Raw genomic sequence first — 16,894 nt, 5'->3', positions numbered from 1 at the left:
AAAATATTGGCTTCTGTAGCTAACTTAATTGTCTTCATGTTCCTTTTCCTATTTGTTCATAATCTGGAAAAGAAACACACGCTTTCCTGCTTTTTCAGATCCCAAATATTTTCTCAATATGGAATGAATTAGGCCAAAGGAAGAAAATATTCTTTCTACACCAGCAGAAGAAGCTACTACTGTTAAGTGAGATTATCACTACAACAATCTCTGAATTCAAGTGCTTAAGTGACTTCCACCAGTTCACTGGTGTGACTTTCTTTAAAAACATCATCAGCAAATGTATATTTCTTGAATGGTTCTTATTCCCAAACTGGGTCTCTTTTACGGCTTGCTGACATTATAGATTTTCCCTACTAGTGAGAGAATGATATGGTAAATCTCAAATCAATGAAAGTTACACTCAAAGACCTCAAGGTTTCTGGAATATGCTGCCCAAACAGTTTCACTTTTGTTTCTACTGCCTGTCGCTCCCTTCTCACATTTATCTCCAGACTTCTTCTCCTTGTCCAGATCTATTCTGCGCCCAACAATCTTCTATTCATTGAACTTTTTGAAACTTTGCACTTTTAGAGAGAGGTAAGGGATTGAATCTGTGTACACAAATTTGCAGAGGGACAATAGGGTTGAGGTCTGTTATTTCTCACCTCTATATATTGCTTATTAACAGCAAAAAATGTTTTTAAATAAATGTTATCTCTGGAGACACAAATCCATAGTTTGAGAACTGCAAAACTATCTATCTCTGATGGTATCTTCTACTGAGTACTGAGTCCCATTGGGTAGGTAGAAAGATTAACCTAAATAATCTATATAGAAGCCCCTGGAACTCCATAAAATTGGGTCCCTAATCCATGAACTATTAGAACTCATTTACACAACTTTTCTTAAACATTATATGAATATATGGTCTCATGCTACAGAATTAGACTTTATAATCCCTATTCCATAATGAGATCTTTGAACTATAATGTATCTTAATTAAAACTATCTTTAGACAGGTTTTCTCCTCAAAAAGTATTTTATCAAAAAAATCCGATTTAAAAAAATCCGATTTTTTTAAAATTAATTTTATTTATTTAAAATCATTGATTTTTATCCACCCTGGCAGGAGACCTGTCATCCATGTCCTAGTCAAAACTCTTATCACTGTGGTGAGAAATACCTGTGCCTTGGAGTGTTAAGGACCATGGAGATAATTTAAGAGCCCTCTGTTGTTTGGTTTTAATATCCAGGTCCTGTTGCAACTCTTTATAGTGGTTCCAGTGAGTGCTGCTTTATAGGCTGCTTAGCTTCTCCTTGAAAACAAGGAGAAGAAGCCAGAAGCACTGTAGGCCCACAGATGACAGGAACTGGTTCTGTGAACTGCTGGTTCTCTGCAGATAGTGTTTTAAGAGAGCCATTGTGTATGTAGATTTGGGCTCTGGATAGTCACACACAGTCAAGTATAATTGTCCTATATAAAAATAAGCAGCATATGATGTACTTACCAAATTAAGATCTTGATTAATTTTTATCCGCAGCTCTTCAGTTTGTTCTCATTCAGTATTTGGCCACTTGTCTTTCTGACATGCTTTATTGAATGGTTAGAGCTAAGCTTAACTTGCGACATGTTTATTACAGTAGAACTTGTTCTACATTTGATTAAGGAAATATTTTTCACTTTTGTAGGGAATGATTAAAACTGGATAGGAGTACCTCTTTGTTTACCATCCTCAAGCATACCAATTTTACTGAAAGCTAACACCATGAGTTCCTTACTGCTGAATGGGGAAACTCGAGCTCTTCTTTCAGAAGTAATAGTCAGCTATCATTTTTGGTTACTTTTTAAAAATCATTTAAAAACTTTTAAAATATTAAAAAGTCCAGATTTTTCTACTTAAGACAAATAGCTTCATTAGGCACTTGATATTAATCAGAAGTTCCTGTTGTAAAAAAAAAAAAAAATCCCCAAGAGGATGACAGTCACCGATCCCTTGTGAATCAGTACATTAACACTTAATATCTTCTTTATTTGAAGCAAATATTTAAACTGCACAAAACTGATAAAGAAACTCAAGTTTTAAGTAGCTGCACATCTATAACTTCTAACGTCTAAGGCAAGATGGACCAGTCACTGGATTTTGGTTTTGGTACCCGTTGGTGGCTCTCTTGCAGTTAACACTGAGCACTTTGCATCAGCTCTGTGGAGCCATACCACATGAGGCAAGGCCAGAAAGTTCCCTTACTGGGAATGCCAATTATATGATTCAGCATGTGAGACTTGAGGCCTTAGTCTCCTCCCTCTCCCTTCAGAGCAGTTAGTCCAGGGCTGTTCATAGTATGGCCCCACCTTCCATTGGCAGAGGGTGTTCATATTCTAGCCTCTCCCAGTTAAGGCCCAGTGTCAGCAGTTATGGTGCTGCTTCTCACTGTTCTCCTGCATGCCCTGTCAGACATTGACTCCATTATCCTAAGTCTCCTTTCCCACTGAATAGGCCCAAGGAATTTCAGATCCACCTTTCAGCGTATGGGGTCTGAGCCAAAAGCATATGCCTCAGTCACTGCATATCTGGGTAATAACTGCGTAGCTCCTAACACGCCTGAGAGGGAGACTCACTTCTGTGGACCTCCTGAGATGTGTAAAAGCATTGTGGTGGTATCAAGCCTTTTATGAATCTATTTCAAAAAAGTTGTAAGAGATCATTAGGAGCTTGTCTACACACACATTGTATAAAAGTCTTTATTATTGATACCAATAAAATGTAGGTACCCAAGTGCCATTTTTAAAATGGGATCTAAGCTCTTAAGTGGCTAATGTGCTTATGTTACTTGTCTTACTTTAGCATTTAACCACTGAAGCCCAGATTTTAAAATTTAGTTTAGGCATCCAAGTCTGAAAATGTTGGCATTTGCTGTTAAATGGCAAGGAAATATCATTAAAGGTAACTTAAAAATGGAAGAGTCAAGCGGGAGTTGTCACTGCACCTCTCAAAAATGTTTGACAAGCTCTTCAAACCATTTAAAATAGTTCTAACCTGTAGAGTAGGATAGTTCTGCCATTGCATAGTTCTCTGCAGAAATTTCCCCTTTGCAAAGAGTTCATTGATTGTAATGATTATTGGTGTGTGCTGGGAACTTGGTTAGCATTTAATGCATTCCAAGCCATTTTGATCAAAATAGACCTACCCAGTATGGTGTAGCCAAGCTTCTCATCAGTGTCATAACAAATGTGAGTTACGGCATGGAGTAGACTTGAAAAGATCCTCGTTAAGATATGTTTTCTAGATGCCAAAAGCCTAATGTGTTGTATTACGTCCTTCCTCTCCCTGACATCAGTGTGTGGCCACATTTGGCACTATTCCATTCTGCCGCCTTCCTTTTGTTCTGTTGGAGCACTTGACTCAGTCCAGGAGGATCTTTGGGTTCTTCCTAGGCGTCTGTGGGAAAGCAGCTTCCTTAAGTTCATTAGTAAATTGGAAAGTGGTGAGTTATGTGAATTAGTTGATTGACAGGCAGTCAGGTATTACTGACTATATTTGTCCCTATGTGACTAATGCCTTTAAGAATTTGTGTATAGGTATTGATGATAATATATTATACGAATAAGATAAATGTGAAACATGAGGGTTAACAATAATTTCAGTTACATTAGTCTCAAACTTCAGTATGCAGTACTCTGGTCATTGTCTTGCCTATGGAACTTTAAAGCAGACTTACCTTTGTTTCAGGTTATACACCAGGAACACCATATAAAGTATCCTGTTCACCCACCAGTGGTGCTGTGCCACCTTATTCTTCATCACCCAATCCCTACCAGACTGCTGTGTATCCGGTTCGAAGTGCCTATCCACAGCAGAATCCATATGCACAGGTAAAAAGTAAAGCTTAACTGTTTTGTGCCAGTTCAAATAGTATCTTGCTTTCAGCATGCATTGTAAACTTCTAAACTCTAAATGTTGTTTCATTGTTTCATGAAATAAAGATGAAGAGGTTCGAAGTGGAAGCAAGGAGGAAAGAGCTGAGGCAGGGCTAGATGAAAACTGAGACTAGAAAAAGTGAGCTGACCTTGGGAGTCAGGGTGCAGCATGTTGTAATATTTACATAAACTTGGTTGCAGGGCCTTGGCAGTACTCTGAAGTGGTCTGCTTGGGCCCTGCAGGAAGACTTCATGTTGCACTGTAGTAACCTTTTAGGGCTTCTGATTATGGAAGGAGACACACCCAATCCTCAGCCACATGGTTTATTGGGAGGGAGAGCAACCTTGAAGGATCCCCAGGGCATGAGAGGGGTGGGGGCAAAAACACAAATCCAGATGCAGCGGAAGAGTCAAAACAGTTTAATTCTAGAGAGAGGTTATATTTGAGGGTTTTGGCTGCAGAACCAGTAGTTAGTAGCTGAAAAACCCTATTTTTCAACCCTGAAGTTTTAGCTTCTCTATTTCAGCGTTTAAGTATTCTTTCTCCAGTCCCTGAAGTACATTAGATTCCTATTTCTGGAATAACACATTGCTCCCTCGAACATCTCAAAGGTTGAATTATTGCTTTCAGTACATGTGATAGTGAAAATATACTTAGTAGGTTTACTTATTTTCTTTTCCAACAGCAAGGCACTTACTACACGCAGCCTTTATATGCAGCACCACCCCACGTAATCCATCACACCACAGTTGTGCAGCCTAATGGCATGCCAGCAACTATGTATCCTGCTCCAATTCCACCACCAAGAGGAAATGGTGTGACTATGGGAATGGTGGCTGGAACCACTATGGCAATGTCAGCAGGTAGATTGATTTATATTGCTTACACTTTTTGATGAAGTACAGTTTGAGTTTGTGGTCCATCTGGTACAGTATGGATGCGTTACATGGTAAGGCCTTACCAGAAATGTACTGCAGTTATAGGTTTCCCACAACCACTAGTTTTGTTTAATGTGAGATATATGTATGTGCTTGTATATGAATTTTAAGCCATTCTAGCTACAAAATCCTAGTTCTCTGGATCAGACCAAGTAAGCAGCATAGGAAATCTGACGTGGCATTCTAATTGCAGTGCTGCCCAAGAGATCATCAAGAGGGGTTTTTGTTCCTCTAGTCGCTTGGGGTTTGGGAATTAAAGGGTACAGTTTTCTTTCCCAGGCTGAGTGCTAAGTGAACTCTCCATTCTAGTTAATCAGATAGAGAATCATTGCTCAGAACTGCCAAGAACTCCCAAGCTGCACTTTCAGAGGGAACATTTTAGGGCCTGGACATAATGCAAGTACAACTGTGGTCAGCACAGTTGACTGTCAGTTACTGGTGCCCATGTTCTAATGTGTTTTTAGTGTTACCAGAACAACATAGTTTTATAACTAAGACCTAGGTCGTAATACTGTTCCTCAACACAGTTACAGAACATGCAGTCCTGTCTGCATTAGTCCTAAACTATGTTAGAACTTGAGCGGCTTTGTCAATCTGAAGAAATTGGTCTGTTTCTAGTACAGAATTAATTTAAACTTGGGGTGCTTCTCCCCAGAATTTTGAGTTATGCTGTTTTTTACACTGTGGGTGCTTAAATATCTATTTTTCCCCACACCACTGCTGCTCTTCGATATCTTAAAAGTTTTCAGATTCGCTAACCAAGGTGAACTAATGATTGTGTTACATGATAGTCTTCTGGATTACTGAACTACAGATTTCAGATTTCTAACCTCAGGTATCCCACAACCCTGATGGGGATATTTTTTCAGGACCAGCACTGTGTGCTGTCTTCATTACCTTTGTATTTTTCCCAGTTTCTTTTTTTGAGTGTGGGGTAAGCAGCAGCAACTAAACATTAGTAATTTGTATGTGAAGTGCTGTAGAAGGAAACTGTTAGGATTCCGGGGTCCCAGTCTGTTGCTTTCTACAGTCCCTTTGTCTATAAAACCCATTTGCACAGACAGGAACTAAATTATACTTACCCTAGTCAATTTTCTTTTGCATCAGGTGTTCGTACAGCGCGCACAGCCTGCTGTGAGGAAAGGTATTTTTCAGTGTAATGTGTGCTTATGGTCTGGAGCTGCTGCTCAGTAGTTATTCACTACTTAAAAAATATCTAAAAATGCGTTGGACAGTATATCAAAGTGCTCTTGTTGCATAAACATTTGAAAGAAGGTAGATGGAATTGAAAATGCTAAGATACAGATTCACAGAAGTTTCATATTGGTATATGTCAAAAGATGTACAAGTTCTGATTAATAGAATTTTGGTTTTCAAAATGAGTGTTAAATAGTGTTGAAAGGCATATTTGTGAAAAATATTTAATATAAAAATGTTTTGTTTCTCCTAGGTACTTTGTTGACAACTCATTCCCCAACTCCAGTAGCCCCTCATCCAGTTACTATGCCCACATATCGGGCTCCAGGAACACCAACCTATAGCTATGTGCCCCCACAGTGGTGATTATTCTGGCAGTGTAAGTTACCAGTGCCTACAGTTGAAACAGTGGCCTGTATATAAATGACTACATGACTGCAGCTTCTTTCATGGAGATTTCACAGGCATTAAGTTATTTGGGGGAATTTTACAATATGCCTATTCAGGAAATAGGGATATAAGTAGACTATTTTGCCTAAATGTCAGTTCATTTTGATTAAGTTGTGTAGGAGGAAGGATGTTTTTTAAACATAATGTGTCTGTCTTCTGACACTTCTTTTTCCTGCATATTCATCTCATTGGTGCCTGCATATAGAATTCCAAATGATCTATTTCTCAAAATACAGCATTTTAATTTGCACAGCAGTAGAAATGTTAGGTTTGCTGAATCCAAGGCCCTGTGGGGTCTGTATGGAAACAAGCTAGTTTGCTCAGTGATTTGAATTTTGTGACAATTCCTGAATCGAACAACACTATCCATGAGCGAAAAAAATATGTAAAACATGGACGTTGGATCAGCTTAAATAAGGGGACTATTTGGATCAGTATAAATAAAGGAACACTTAATATTTCCTTATGGATGAACATTTCCCAGAAAGAGAGGCCATTTACTAGTACGCATAAGAAACTGATAATTCCTATCACCCAAATTCAGGTGGGTTTAAATTTAAATTTGAACTGTTTACAGTCTTCGTGGAAAAATCATTACAGTCTGTAGCACAGTTTAAACTACACGTGGAGAGAAAAAGTCTTGTGAAATCTGCTCTAGATTTCTACTGATAAAACAGTGTAATTAAATTATGAAGCCAGCATATTAAATACATTTTTTTAGTTTCAGTGGGGAGTGCTGCTTAAAATTGACATGGCTTATTGTTCTTACTCTTTTGGAGGCCTGATTCTGCTCGCGTTTCGCCAGTGCAAATCAGGATTAACTCCACTAGTGTAAATTACGTTTATAAAACCAATGTGAGAGCAGAATTGGACTGGCTTCCTTCATTTATTGCTCTGTTAAATGTTTATAACAAGTTAAGACAAAATCTAACTGTCCCCTGTTTTCCATGCCCATTTCTATGATTGGAAGTCAGGAGGTCACTGATATGTTCTGGTTCTGCCACAGGCTCATTGTGTGCCTTTGAACAAGGCATTTAACATCTGTACCTCCGTTCTCAGATCTGTAAAAAGAAGCTACCGCTATCACTACTCCCTCAGTGGTATTGGCTTAAATATCTGAAGTGGTTTGCAATTATAGCACATTTCAACTAAGAATATGCTATTTGTGTACTTAAAGTGACAGTGTGCCATGATCACAAGGGCAGAATTGTTAAAGATTAATAAGTTGTGTATAACAATGTACACATTGTCCACCTATAACCTTTCAATATGCAGCTAGTGCAGTGGGACTGATTCTGTAACCCTTGCTTGCATTCATCTGCAAATTTATTTTATGCTTTCCTGTGTACTGTTCTTCTGAGGCAAAGAAGTAAAGTGACTTTTCTAGGGTTCCACAATAGACGATTGGCAGAGCAGGGACTAGCACTTAGTTCTGCTGATCTATATATGTGGCTTTTTGCATGATAAGTTGTGATTCCAGGCCAGCATTATAGCCACTAGGTCATGTCACCAACATAATTTCTGCAATAGCGCAGTGGGATGATTGTTAAACTTCACCAGTATAAGCTTATCTGAAGGGAGTGTCATTCCTATGAAACTGTGTGCGCGCACAGGTTTATTTGTAAACATCTTATTAATAAAACTGATATTTGGAATGAAGTAACTATGGATTTTCTTAAGATTTCTTCAGTTGTTCAGTGCTTTGAGTTGCTAAGTATTAAAGGCTTTCTTCAAATAAGATGTGAAGGAAAAGTATTATGCTTTGACTGAAAACATTTCAGTGGTGGTATTAAAAACTGCCTGCATTTGGAGCAGTTACCCATTTTTATTTAGATTTTGGCAAATCTGGAATGTCTGTTCTCTTTTGCTTGTGAAGTCCGTGGAATGTGAGGGATTTGCGTCCTAAAACTTAGTCCTTTTTTGTAACATAATCTGTTCCAGCAGTCATGTTATAAATAGCATTTGAGGCAGAATTGGGGTGTGAAATTTGTAGGAAAATCTCATCACTGCCAAAACTTACTTTAAAAATAATACTTCAGTGGATGTTGGGTGTGTGAGAAAAACAAAGGGTCTTGTGTTCAGGATTGCTGCAGTGAAGTATGAAGTACTTGAGTGTGCTACAGATTCCTCAGTGGGAAAATTCAAAAGCTAACATTTTTTTGAATCAAATACTTTGTCAGTGACCTTTTAAAAAAAAAAACAAAAAAACCACTAGTCAGCGTAAGATATTCTAGTAATAAAAGCTGCTGTCCCCCAATTCACCCCAGTTGGTGACTGAAGGGGCTGTGAGTGGATGGTGCGTTTTACAGCATAACTGCTACAAAGTAGCATTAGGTTATAGTTTATGCCTTTTAAAAAAAAACAAATCCCACAATCTATTTTAAATGCATAACAGGGTAGAGCTTGCAGCACTAAACTAGATTCTGGGATGTTACTTGGTTATAGTAAAACATAGTTACGAGTATCTATCTTGCCTCTTTCTCTCTGAATATAGGTTTGAAGATGGGAGATATGCAATCAAGTAATTGAGGTTTAAAAGTTGGTGCTGAAGCCCTCATGCCTCCAACCGGGACTTACTTTCTTCTGAATGCTTTCAACACTTTGCTAAACACTACTAATTCCAGATCACTGAAGATTTTCCAGTGCTGCATATCTTACATCTTGGAACTCCAGCAGTTAGTCTTAAAGCAAATCCTGTTTTGTGGACTGTCTTGCAATTTTTTAGCTAATTATAATGATAAAAAAGGGAGTATAAACTTATTCTGATCCATATCTAGTTGAATGCATGTTTAAAAAAAAAAGGCAACAAAAAAACAAAGCTTGCTCATGCAGTGACTGATGCAAAAACCATATGCAAAATCCAAAGGAACCGAAAAGTATTTTACAACTTGTATCACTAATGCACTGTTGTAACATATGCAGGATCTTAAAAGGTAGAATTGTGAAAGTGAATTTCTTTATATAATACCATAATATACATCAGATAACTGCTTCAACCTTTTTGGGTTGATGGAGTTGCCAGTTAAAAGGGGGGAAAAATTATTTAAGTGATGTATTCCTTTCTAATTAAATTCAGCTAACGCAAATTGGAGTGACTGGAAATAGTCTGATGAGCTGTAGAAATCCTGCACAGAATTAGTTTACCACATTTACCCTTTCATTTCTATTGTATGGATGCAGTGTTATGCAGACATTCTTAAGGATCAGAATGAAATGATAAATGAAGTTTTGTGCGGCCAGTTAATGAAAAATGTGAGTAAAGTGGCCTTCCAAGCTGCCCCCATCCTTAAGGCAAATCTGCGCCATTAGACAAGGTGGTAACACCATATATGTATATATAAAATGAATTCTGGCTCCTGAAAAAAATACATGGTGATAGAATCAAATTTTCTTTGGCTTCAGTCCAGGAAATCTGTTTTTTTCCCTAAAGAATATTCTAATCAGCTGAAAATGTATGTGCAGTTGATGCAGCATGCTTTTCTAATACTTAAGAAATGCTAGGGTTTTCTGCAACCAACAGGAGGAGTTAAACTACATGTTATCCTAAAGAAAGTTTGTGTGCTTGAGTGTATTAAAGGGGAACAAACCATTTTAACACAATTTCCTTTTAGCTTATATTACATGCAGTGTGGTTTATGGGTGCAGTATAGCAGGGCTGTTAGAATGTAGAGATTCCTTTAAAAAAAAAAAAAATCATAGTAAGAGTCACTCATTGGTTACAAAATTGTTGATGTAATTGTTAGGTTTTCCTCCTTTTACCTCTTAAATTGCACTTGGAAAGCATGCAAATTAAGACTGACTGACTGCAGATTAGTGTTTCATTGCAATGAGTCATTTCTGGTATTCTTGCTCACAGCTTCAATTTTTAAAAAGTACCTCAAAGCAAATGCTGTGGGGATAAAGGGCTAGCCTTGGAACCCATTTGTATACCAAAATCATTCTGGGAAAGATTTTAAATTTTTAAATTTGAATATTGCACAACAAAATCAAGGTTTTTCTGAAACCTGCCTGATTTATGATTTCAGTAAGATGCAGTTTTTTTCCAGATACATTCTGCCCGCAATAAATTATGCGGTAAATGGTTATAAAATGTTGTTCCCTTTTAAGAGTTTACATAGAGTTATGTCATGCTGTAGTGTTTTTGTAGTCTCATTTCCATCCAAAAGTAATTTTTTTTTTTTAAAGTTGTGTATCGACTTGGGCTTTGTGTTGAGGTGGCCTGCTCCTTCTACAGGTTTGGCAGCCGCTTCAGGGTAGCATCAGTGCTGATTTAATGCTGCCATTCCCATACTCTACCCTGGTGGGAGGCATATGCACCTGAATGCCCATTAGAGGTTAGAGTCTTCAGTAACTATTTTTTACAATAAGCACTCTTCGTATTTTTTTACTTCCATGTTTTTTTTATAAAGTTTAGAATTATTTTGCATGGATCACTGTAAACAGACTACCCCTTATTGCTAATGCCTTTAACATAACTATGGTGTTAACTATAAGTACTTTAAAATTTACTCATGAGCACTTACTACAGCTTAAGGATTTCCATATATTTGTATATGGAGCAGAGAATTACCCCAAACAAACCATTTGAATCTGTACTGCTTTGTTCAAGTCTGTTTAACAATTCCATTTGTGTAGTAGGTTTGCAGCATTGACTGGTCAAGTGTTCCAGAGGCTGTAGTGAACATTAATGCAGTTTAGCTAGTTTAGAGAGAGTTTCATTGTCTTTGTATGTTTTTTAATAAAAATTGTTGTGAGGTGTGAAACAGTGCTGTCTTGGGGAGAAGCTATAGAGAACAAGTTTTAAGCTTTGCTGTCCCCCGTCTTGTTTCCCAGCGATAACAAAGCTTTGAAACCCTAAGAGAACTTTCATGAATGCTGTGTTAGATAAATAGTTATGGAAAGAATATAAAGTCCTATATATTTGCTCTGACTTCAGATTCCTAAATGTTTCCTTGGAATTGTTGTCTCCTAATAGTACTATTCCATAACATTTAGGGAGTCTCGCTTGAGCACTTTTTTCTAAGTTGCATTATGGGATTCATCTACAAAGGAGAAATTGTACCTTTTTTTCTTGCAAAAGGTATTGCACCTTCCAGATGTGATATAAACTAATGGGAGGTTGAGGTGTTCTCCTGTAGTTTGTTTTAAGGGAGTAACCAAAAGCACAGTGGTGGGGGAGGGGGCAGTGTGTATATAAACTATCTTAGTGGCATTTTGTTGCAAATAGTGGAAAGCATGCATATGAAACTGGGATAAAAATCATACATTACACAGTGGGGGTCTTATGAAACATTCTCTCCTGATTTTTCTATTACATTCCCTGTATAGCTTTACACACACAGACATAGACACAGTATGTGGCTGCATTGGAGCTGTCGAGAAAGTGAAAGGGCTCTACTGCAGTAGAAACCAGTTCAAATCAAGCTTCTCTGAAACTTTTATGGCAGCTTCATATAATAGAATAAAAATAATACTAGTTTAAACCTGTAATTGAAGACAGTTATTACAGCAATAATAGAAGAGAAGTCCCACATCAATTCTGGCTCTAACTTTTAAGTGTTGCATTTTAAAAAAAGTATTGTTCAGGCTGAGGAGTTCCCCATGTTGGTAACATCTGATCGTGTCTCTTAAATGTAGCAATGAAATCAAGTCATATTCTTGAAAATGGCTAAATAACTGGCATGAGAAGCTGGTAGCCCTAATCTGTAGTGTGGTTATTAACCAACCAATAGGAAGGAAATAGAACCACTTCATTATTTTAAATCTTGTTTATAAACTTATTTTAACCAACCATTTCCTGTTGAAGTTTTAGAAGGCATACGGAATTGCTTTTTGAGTGTACTATGCAAGTTAAGGGCTTAGATGCAGCGATAGATGACAAAAGTTCATAATTTGGGATTCAGTTGAAGTCCTTCCTCCTGCCGCCTCACCCACTGAAAAGCCCCATAAGTACAACCATGTCTCAGTTTTTTCTGACTTATAGTTCATGGTACAGATATGTATAACAGGGTACTCCACACTGATTAGTCTTTACAGAGCAATATAGCTTAATGTCTACAGAGAGAATAGGCCACGTGCAGTATCGGAGCCAAAAAAATGTTCAGAATTTTGCCTCAGAATAGCTCCCCCAGTGCTTGGACACAGTGGATACCATTAGTTTTCGCCTTAAACATGTTAATTTTGCCAGAATGGAGAAATGCAGTAATCGTTTGACATCATCATTAACTGTAGGTTTAAGACCATATAAGAGAATAGAAAATACCTTGTGTGTGAAACCTTCACTTATAGGCACAGAAACAGTGAGGTGATACTTGAGTTAAACTTCTGGGAAGAGAGGACAGATGTCTTGATTATTATTTTGCATAACTTGAAACTAACCAGAGAAAGAAGCTTGGGCCTGTGTCTTTAGAAAATACACACACTGTATGCCCACTCTTCTCCAGCAGGTGTCACCACAGGATAATTTACGATCTGTGGAGGTTTGAAACAATCCATTAATCTCCAGTTTAAAATGCATTCTGTTAATGGAAAACTTGTTAGAAAACAAGGAAGAATTAAACTTGTCCATGTATTTCTAATTAAGGAAGCATTAAGCAGATAAGTTTTACCCACTGTAAGCCTTTTGTACACAGTTGGGAATGTTAATAAGGAAGACAGTGCAGTGAGGTAGGATCATTTTTCACTAACATGCCTCAGTCAGAATGTTCAGGCCTGTTCAAAGATTTCCTCTTCTGACCTACTGGACTTTCCAGCAGGTGCTGTTTACCCTGTGAGTGTGTAGGGAGGAGATGAGATGTGATGAGGCCACTAGTGTTGAGGAGAGGAGGGGGCTGGCATGGAGGAGGAACAATGCTTAATTGGGAGAGAGAAACCTCTTCCCTTGTCTCTTGAATGTCACATTTATAATGATCGGACTACCACAGCGTTGAGTCCACTTGTAATATCAAATACTCTGAACAGTTTATAGCCTGAAGCTCCAACATCAAAAAAGTGAACTTGACTTTCCCAGGCCTGTTGTGACTTTGGGGGCTTAACAGGCAAACTGGGAAAGCTTCTTTAGCTGGCTGCTGTACAGACTTCTTTCAAGTAGAATGGATTTGTTTGATTTTTTTTTATTGTAGTGCTATTATTGGCTGCCCTCATCTACGATTTGGGGAAGGAAAAAAAAGGGGGTGAGTGCATGCAGCAGAAGTACAAGAGGCCCCAGTAATAGTTCGCCGTGTTTGTTACAAAATAGGCACAGGTTTCCTTTTCTATGACTTTTTTTTAAAACTGTCTTACAAGCAGTTATATTGGTACTTTTTTAAGTTTAGGTAAATGTTGTCTTCCAGAATAAGTTTTAAAGCATCACTCACTTCTGCATTGAACTATTGCATCAACATACAGAGGAGTGGAGATTCCATTCTGAGCCAGTTCAATTATGTGTAAATTCATACTTTGTTATTTTTATGCAATCCAACGAGTAGATGAGCTCAGATTTAAATTCTTAAAAGCACGTTTATTGTAACAAGAATTGTTATGTATTAATACTTCAGTTTTCAATAAAGATTGACTTGTGTTGCTTATTATGGTCTCTTGCTATCTTATTTTTAATAACGCTGGTCAAATTTTTATTATCGCTGACTGACAGCGTAACAAATGTAACATGTTAGAATAACTTCCTTATCAATTTGCTGGTTACTGTACTTAACTGATCAGCTGACTATTGTCTTCCCTCCTATCAGTTAGCTACACTTATACAAATAAAACTCTTGTGGTGGCTTAAATTAATAAAGCCCTGCTAGAATTCTAGCTGTCCAATTTGGTCCATAGTCTGCGAAGAGCTACCCACAATTGCAGGTACTGCTCCCTAATTTCAGCCCTGGGTGTGCCTGATGCCAAAAGGGGCCTGGGTAGAGAAGAGAGAGATCTGCCCTGCCACCAGAAATAATGGAGTGTTTCACTTAGCAGAGTGGGAATAAACTGCCCTCTAAAAGCAGGGATGGTGTAGCTCCATGTCATCCCCTTTGACATCTCTGCCTTACTGGTACAATTGAGTCCTTAAAGTATAATGAAAATGTGCAGCTGTGTAACTCAGTGGAACCAATGACATGCACATGCATTTTCACAATGCCCTAGTGTTTGTCTTGTGTCTGAGATTCAGTGATCTCTTAAAGAAAGGCAACAAGCCTTGAGTAGGAGGAAGTTTAGGATTAATTAGATTATTCTCTTGGGCTTTCCACACAAGCAAATTCACGAGTAGGAGTGATAACGACAGCTAGTCTAGTCTTTTTTCCTTTAGAGGGCAGGTGGCTGTAAACATTCCTCAGTTCATGGCCAGGAAGCAAGACAAAGTGAAACGAACATTATGACTTTGGAGTGTAATGTTTCGTACAAGAGGATCAGTATTTATTTTAGGTTTCTGACCTGAAGTAGTTTGGTAGTACTCCATCAGAGCAACATATATTTGAAGAAAGACAGGAAGGTAGTACGACATCATGGAAATCTTACTGCAAGTGTAAGTTGTCTGGACTTTGAAATTGCATAGGGTTCCCTGATCCATTATGTACTTTTGCAGTTATTAACCAGCCCAACCCCATCCCCCACCCCCCATCTGTGGCTGGGCATTTAACTTCTAGGATGTTTCTTGATGAGTTTTTACCTCCAGTTAATTGATTGCCAATGGATAGGGTAAACTACAGATGTTTGAGTAGTCGTGTGGAGCGTCCACACTAGTTTTTACAAACATTGAGTTAATTGTCAGTTAACTTGAGAGAGGAAAAACTAGTGAAGACAAACCCTTCACAAATCTACCACAACCTGAATTGTATTTGGAGTTGGGGGAGGCGGTGATGTGCAATTATGCTAATTCTCCCATCTCATTTAATTAAGAAACCCTTTAGTGCAAAGGATTCTCTTCCTCTTTCCCCTCTACCCCGCACCTGGTAATGGCCAGGGTAGGAAATCCATCTTTTGGCTGAGGTTTAAATATATTAAGAGCCTTCAGCATTCTAGAAACATCTCTGCAGCTTGGATTGCAGTCAATGAAAAAAGCAGTCTGAAAACTGCTAGGATAGTGATCACCAGCTGTAGGGCAAGAACCTTTGGGGTTTAAATTTTCCAATAGGCAATAAAAATGTATGCCTTCCTTTGAGATCCTTATCCCCAGCTGCCAAGATGACTGACAAGTCTGCTAACGGAGGTGATCACTCCTGCCAACAATCACTGCCTTTGCTGCTCCTTTGTAGTGGTTTCAGAGGGGATGTATTCACTAGGAGCAAGGCCCACTGTTCTCAGTTTTTATTTTTAAAATTTTCTGGGAATTTATGGGTGTTTGTTACAACAAATGAAAAAAATAGGTGAAAATCTGTTCAAAAACTACATGTATTTCCTGGGTAAATGTTAGGGAACAGGAGGACAGAAAAAAGCAACACAGAGAAAAAAGTACTGAAAGTAAAAGCACTTTGATGCTGTTGCTTGTTTAATGAACTGTACAGTCCATTAAGAGTATGGACTGTGGCAGGGCACTACCTCAGTCTCACTGGGCTTAGCACTTCCCCCGCTGGCTGTGGAGGGTTCTGGGTAAATCGGCCCCACTCTGACCCATGTTGGGCTTCCTCCTCTGTTTTCTCATCAGTATTTTCAAGGTAGGCCCCTGGGCAAGCCCAAGGAGTGCTCCTCCAGCAAACAAAAACCAATTTACAAATGAAGAGGGATACCCTTCCCTGGGCACGCAGGTGTGGGGGAGATTTCCTGTCGTTGTTCCCAGGTGTCAGTCCTTCCCCTAGACAGGCAGTCAGTTTGGTTGTTTCCACTGGAGAGTAGCAGCCTCATCACCCTACTGTTGTTAGTCCTGCAGCAGCTTGTCATTTCCTCCCACACCAGAAGAGGGTTTTTTAAAGATTTCAGGCAGTCCTTAACTGGACTCAGGTATCCCTAATTGACCTGAGGTAACACCTTCTCAGCTTATAGGGAAAAGGGCCTTTACAATTCTAGAGCTGACATACCTCTCAAAGAAAATGAAGAGAGGAAGAAAAAGGCAGCAAAGAAAAAGCACTCGATTTGAACTGAAATGCCAGCCTTCTCCACCCAGAGACGCACCTTGTGAGAACCAATGGCAAAGAAACAGCTGCTAGAGCCAATTCCCTATGGATTCATGGCACAGTGTAATTTAAAGAAATAAAGGTGTCTATTTAGGACAAAATGCAAAAATTGTAATAATCAATAAAAATCACTCTTGCATCTACCCAGCCTGACTTTCACAGTACATATATACCCATGCATGCGTGTAGCTTCTACATTGCTTTAGCCTAAGACATAGCCTCACATTTACACCTAAGCTAATTTACTGTTAACCTAAAGACACCTATCTAATGTACTGGCCTTTCTTAACATAATCAATGTCTTCACTTACTTGATGGGTCCAAACTT

At 38.5% G+C, this 16,894-nt stretch overlaps 1 protein-coding gene across 3 annotated transcripts in view; it reads left to right on the top strand.

Moving 5' to 3' along the window:
- The window catches only part of FAM168B (family with sequence similarity 168 member B), a 38,550-nt gene extending 24,501 nt beyond the window's left edge, over window positions 1–14,049 (top strand). For 2 of the 3 annotated variants that reach the window (XM_032764801.2, XM_032764802.2), the window contains 4 exons: window positions 3,711–3,853; window positions 4,585–4,762; window positions 6,288–6,413; window positions 8,979–14,049. In XM_032764801.2, coding sequence (XP_032620692.1) covers window positions 3,711–3,853; window positions 4,585–4,762; window positions 6,288–6,400 — 434 coding nt within the window. In that variant the 3' untranslated portion in view covers window positions 6,401–6,413; window positions 8,979–14,049. The remainder of the gene's footprint in view (window positions 1–3,710; window positions 3,854–4,584; window positions 4,763–6,287; window positions 6,414–8,978) is intronic. The other variant, XR_012656377.1, reaches the window with a different exon arrangement.
- The last annotated feature ends 2,845 nt before the right edge of the window (window positions 14,050–16,894 follow it).

This window comes from Chelonoidis abingdonii, chromosome 8 (assembly GCF_003597395.2).
Source record: "Chelonoidis abingdonii isolate Lonesome George chromosome 8, CheloAbing_2.0, whole genome shotgun sequence".
NCBI lineage: Eukaryota > Metazoa > Chordata > Testudines > Testudinidae > Chelonoidis > Chelonoidis abingdonii.
Note: the sequence above shows the minus strand (reverse complement) of the source record. Positions and strands in the feature narration are given on the sequence as shown.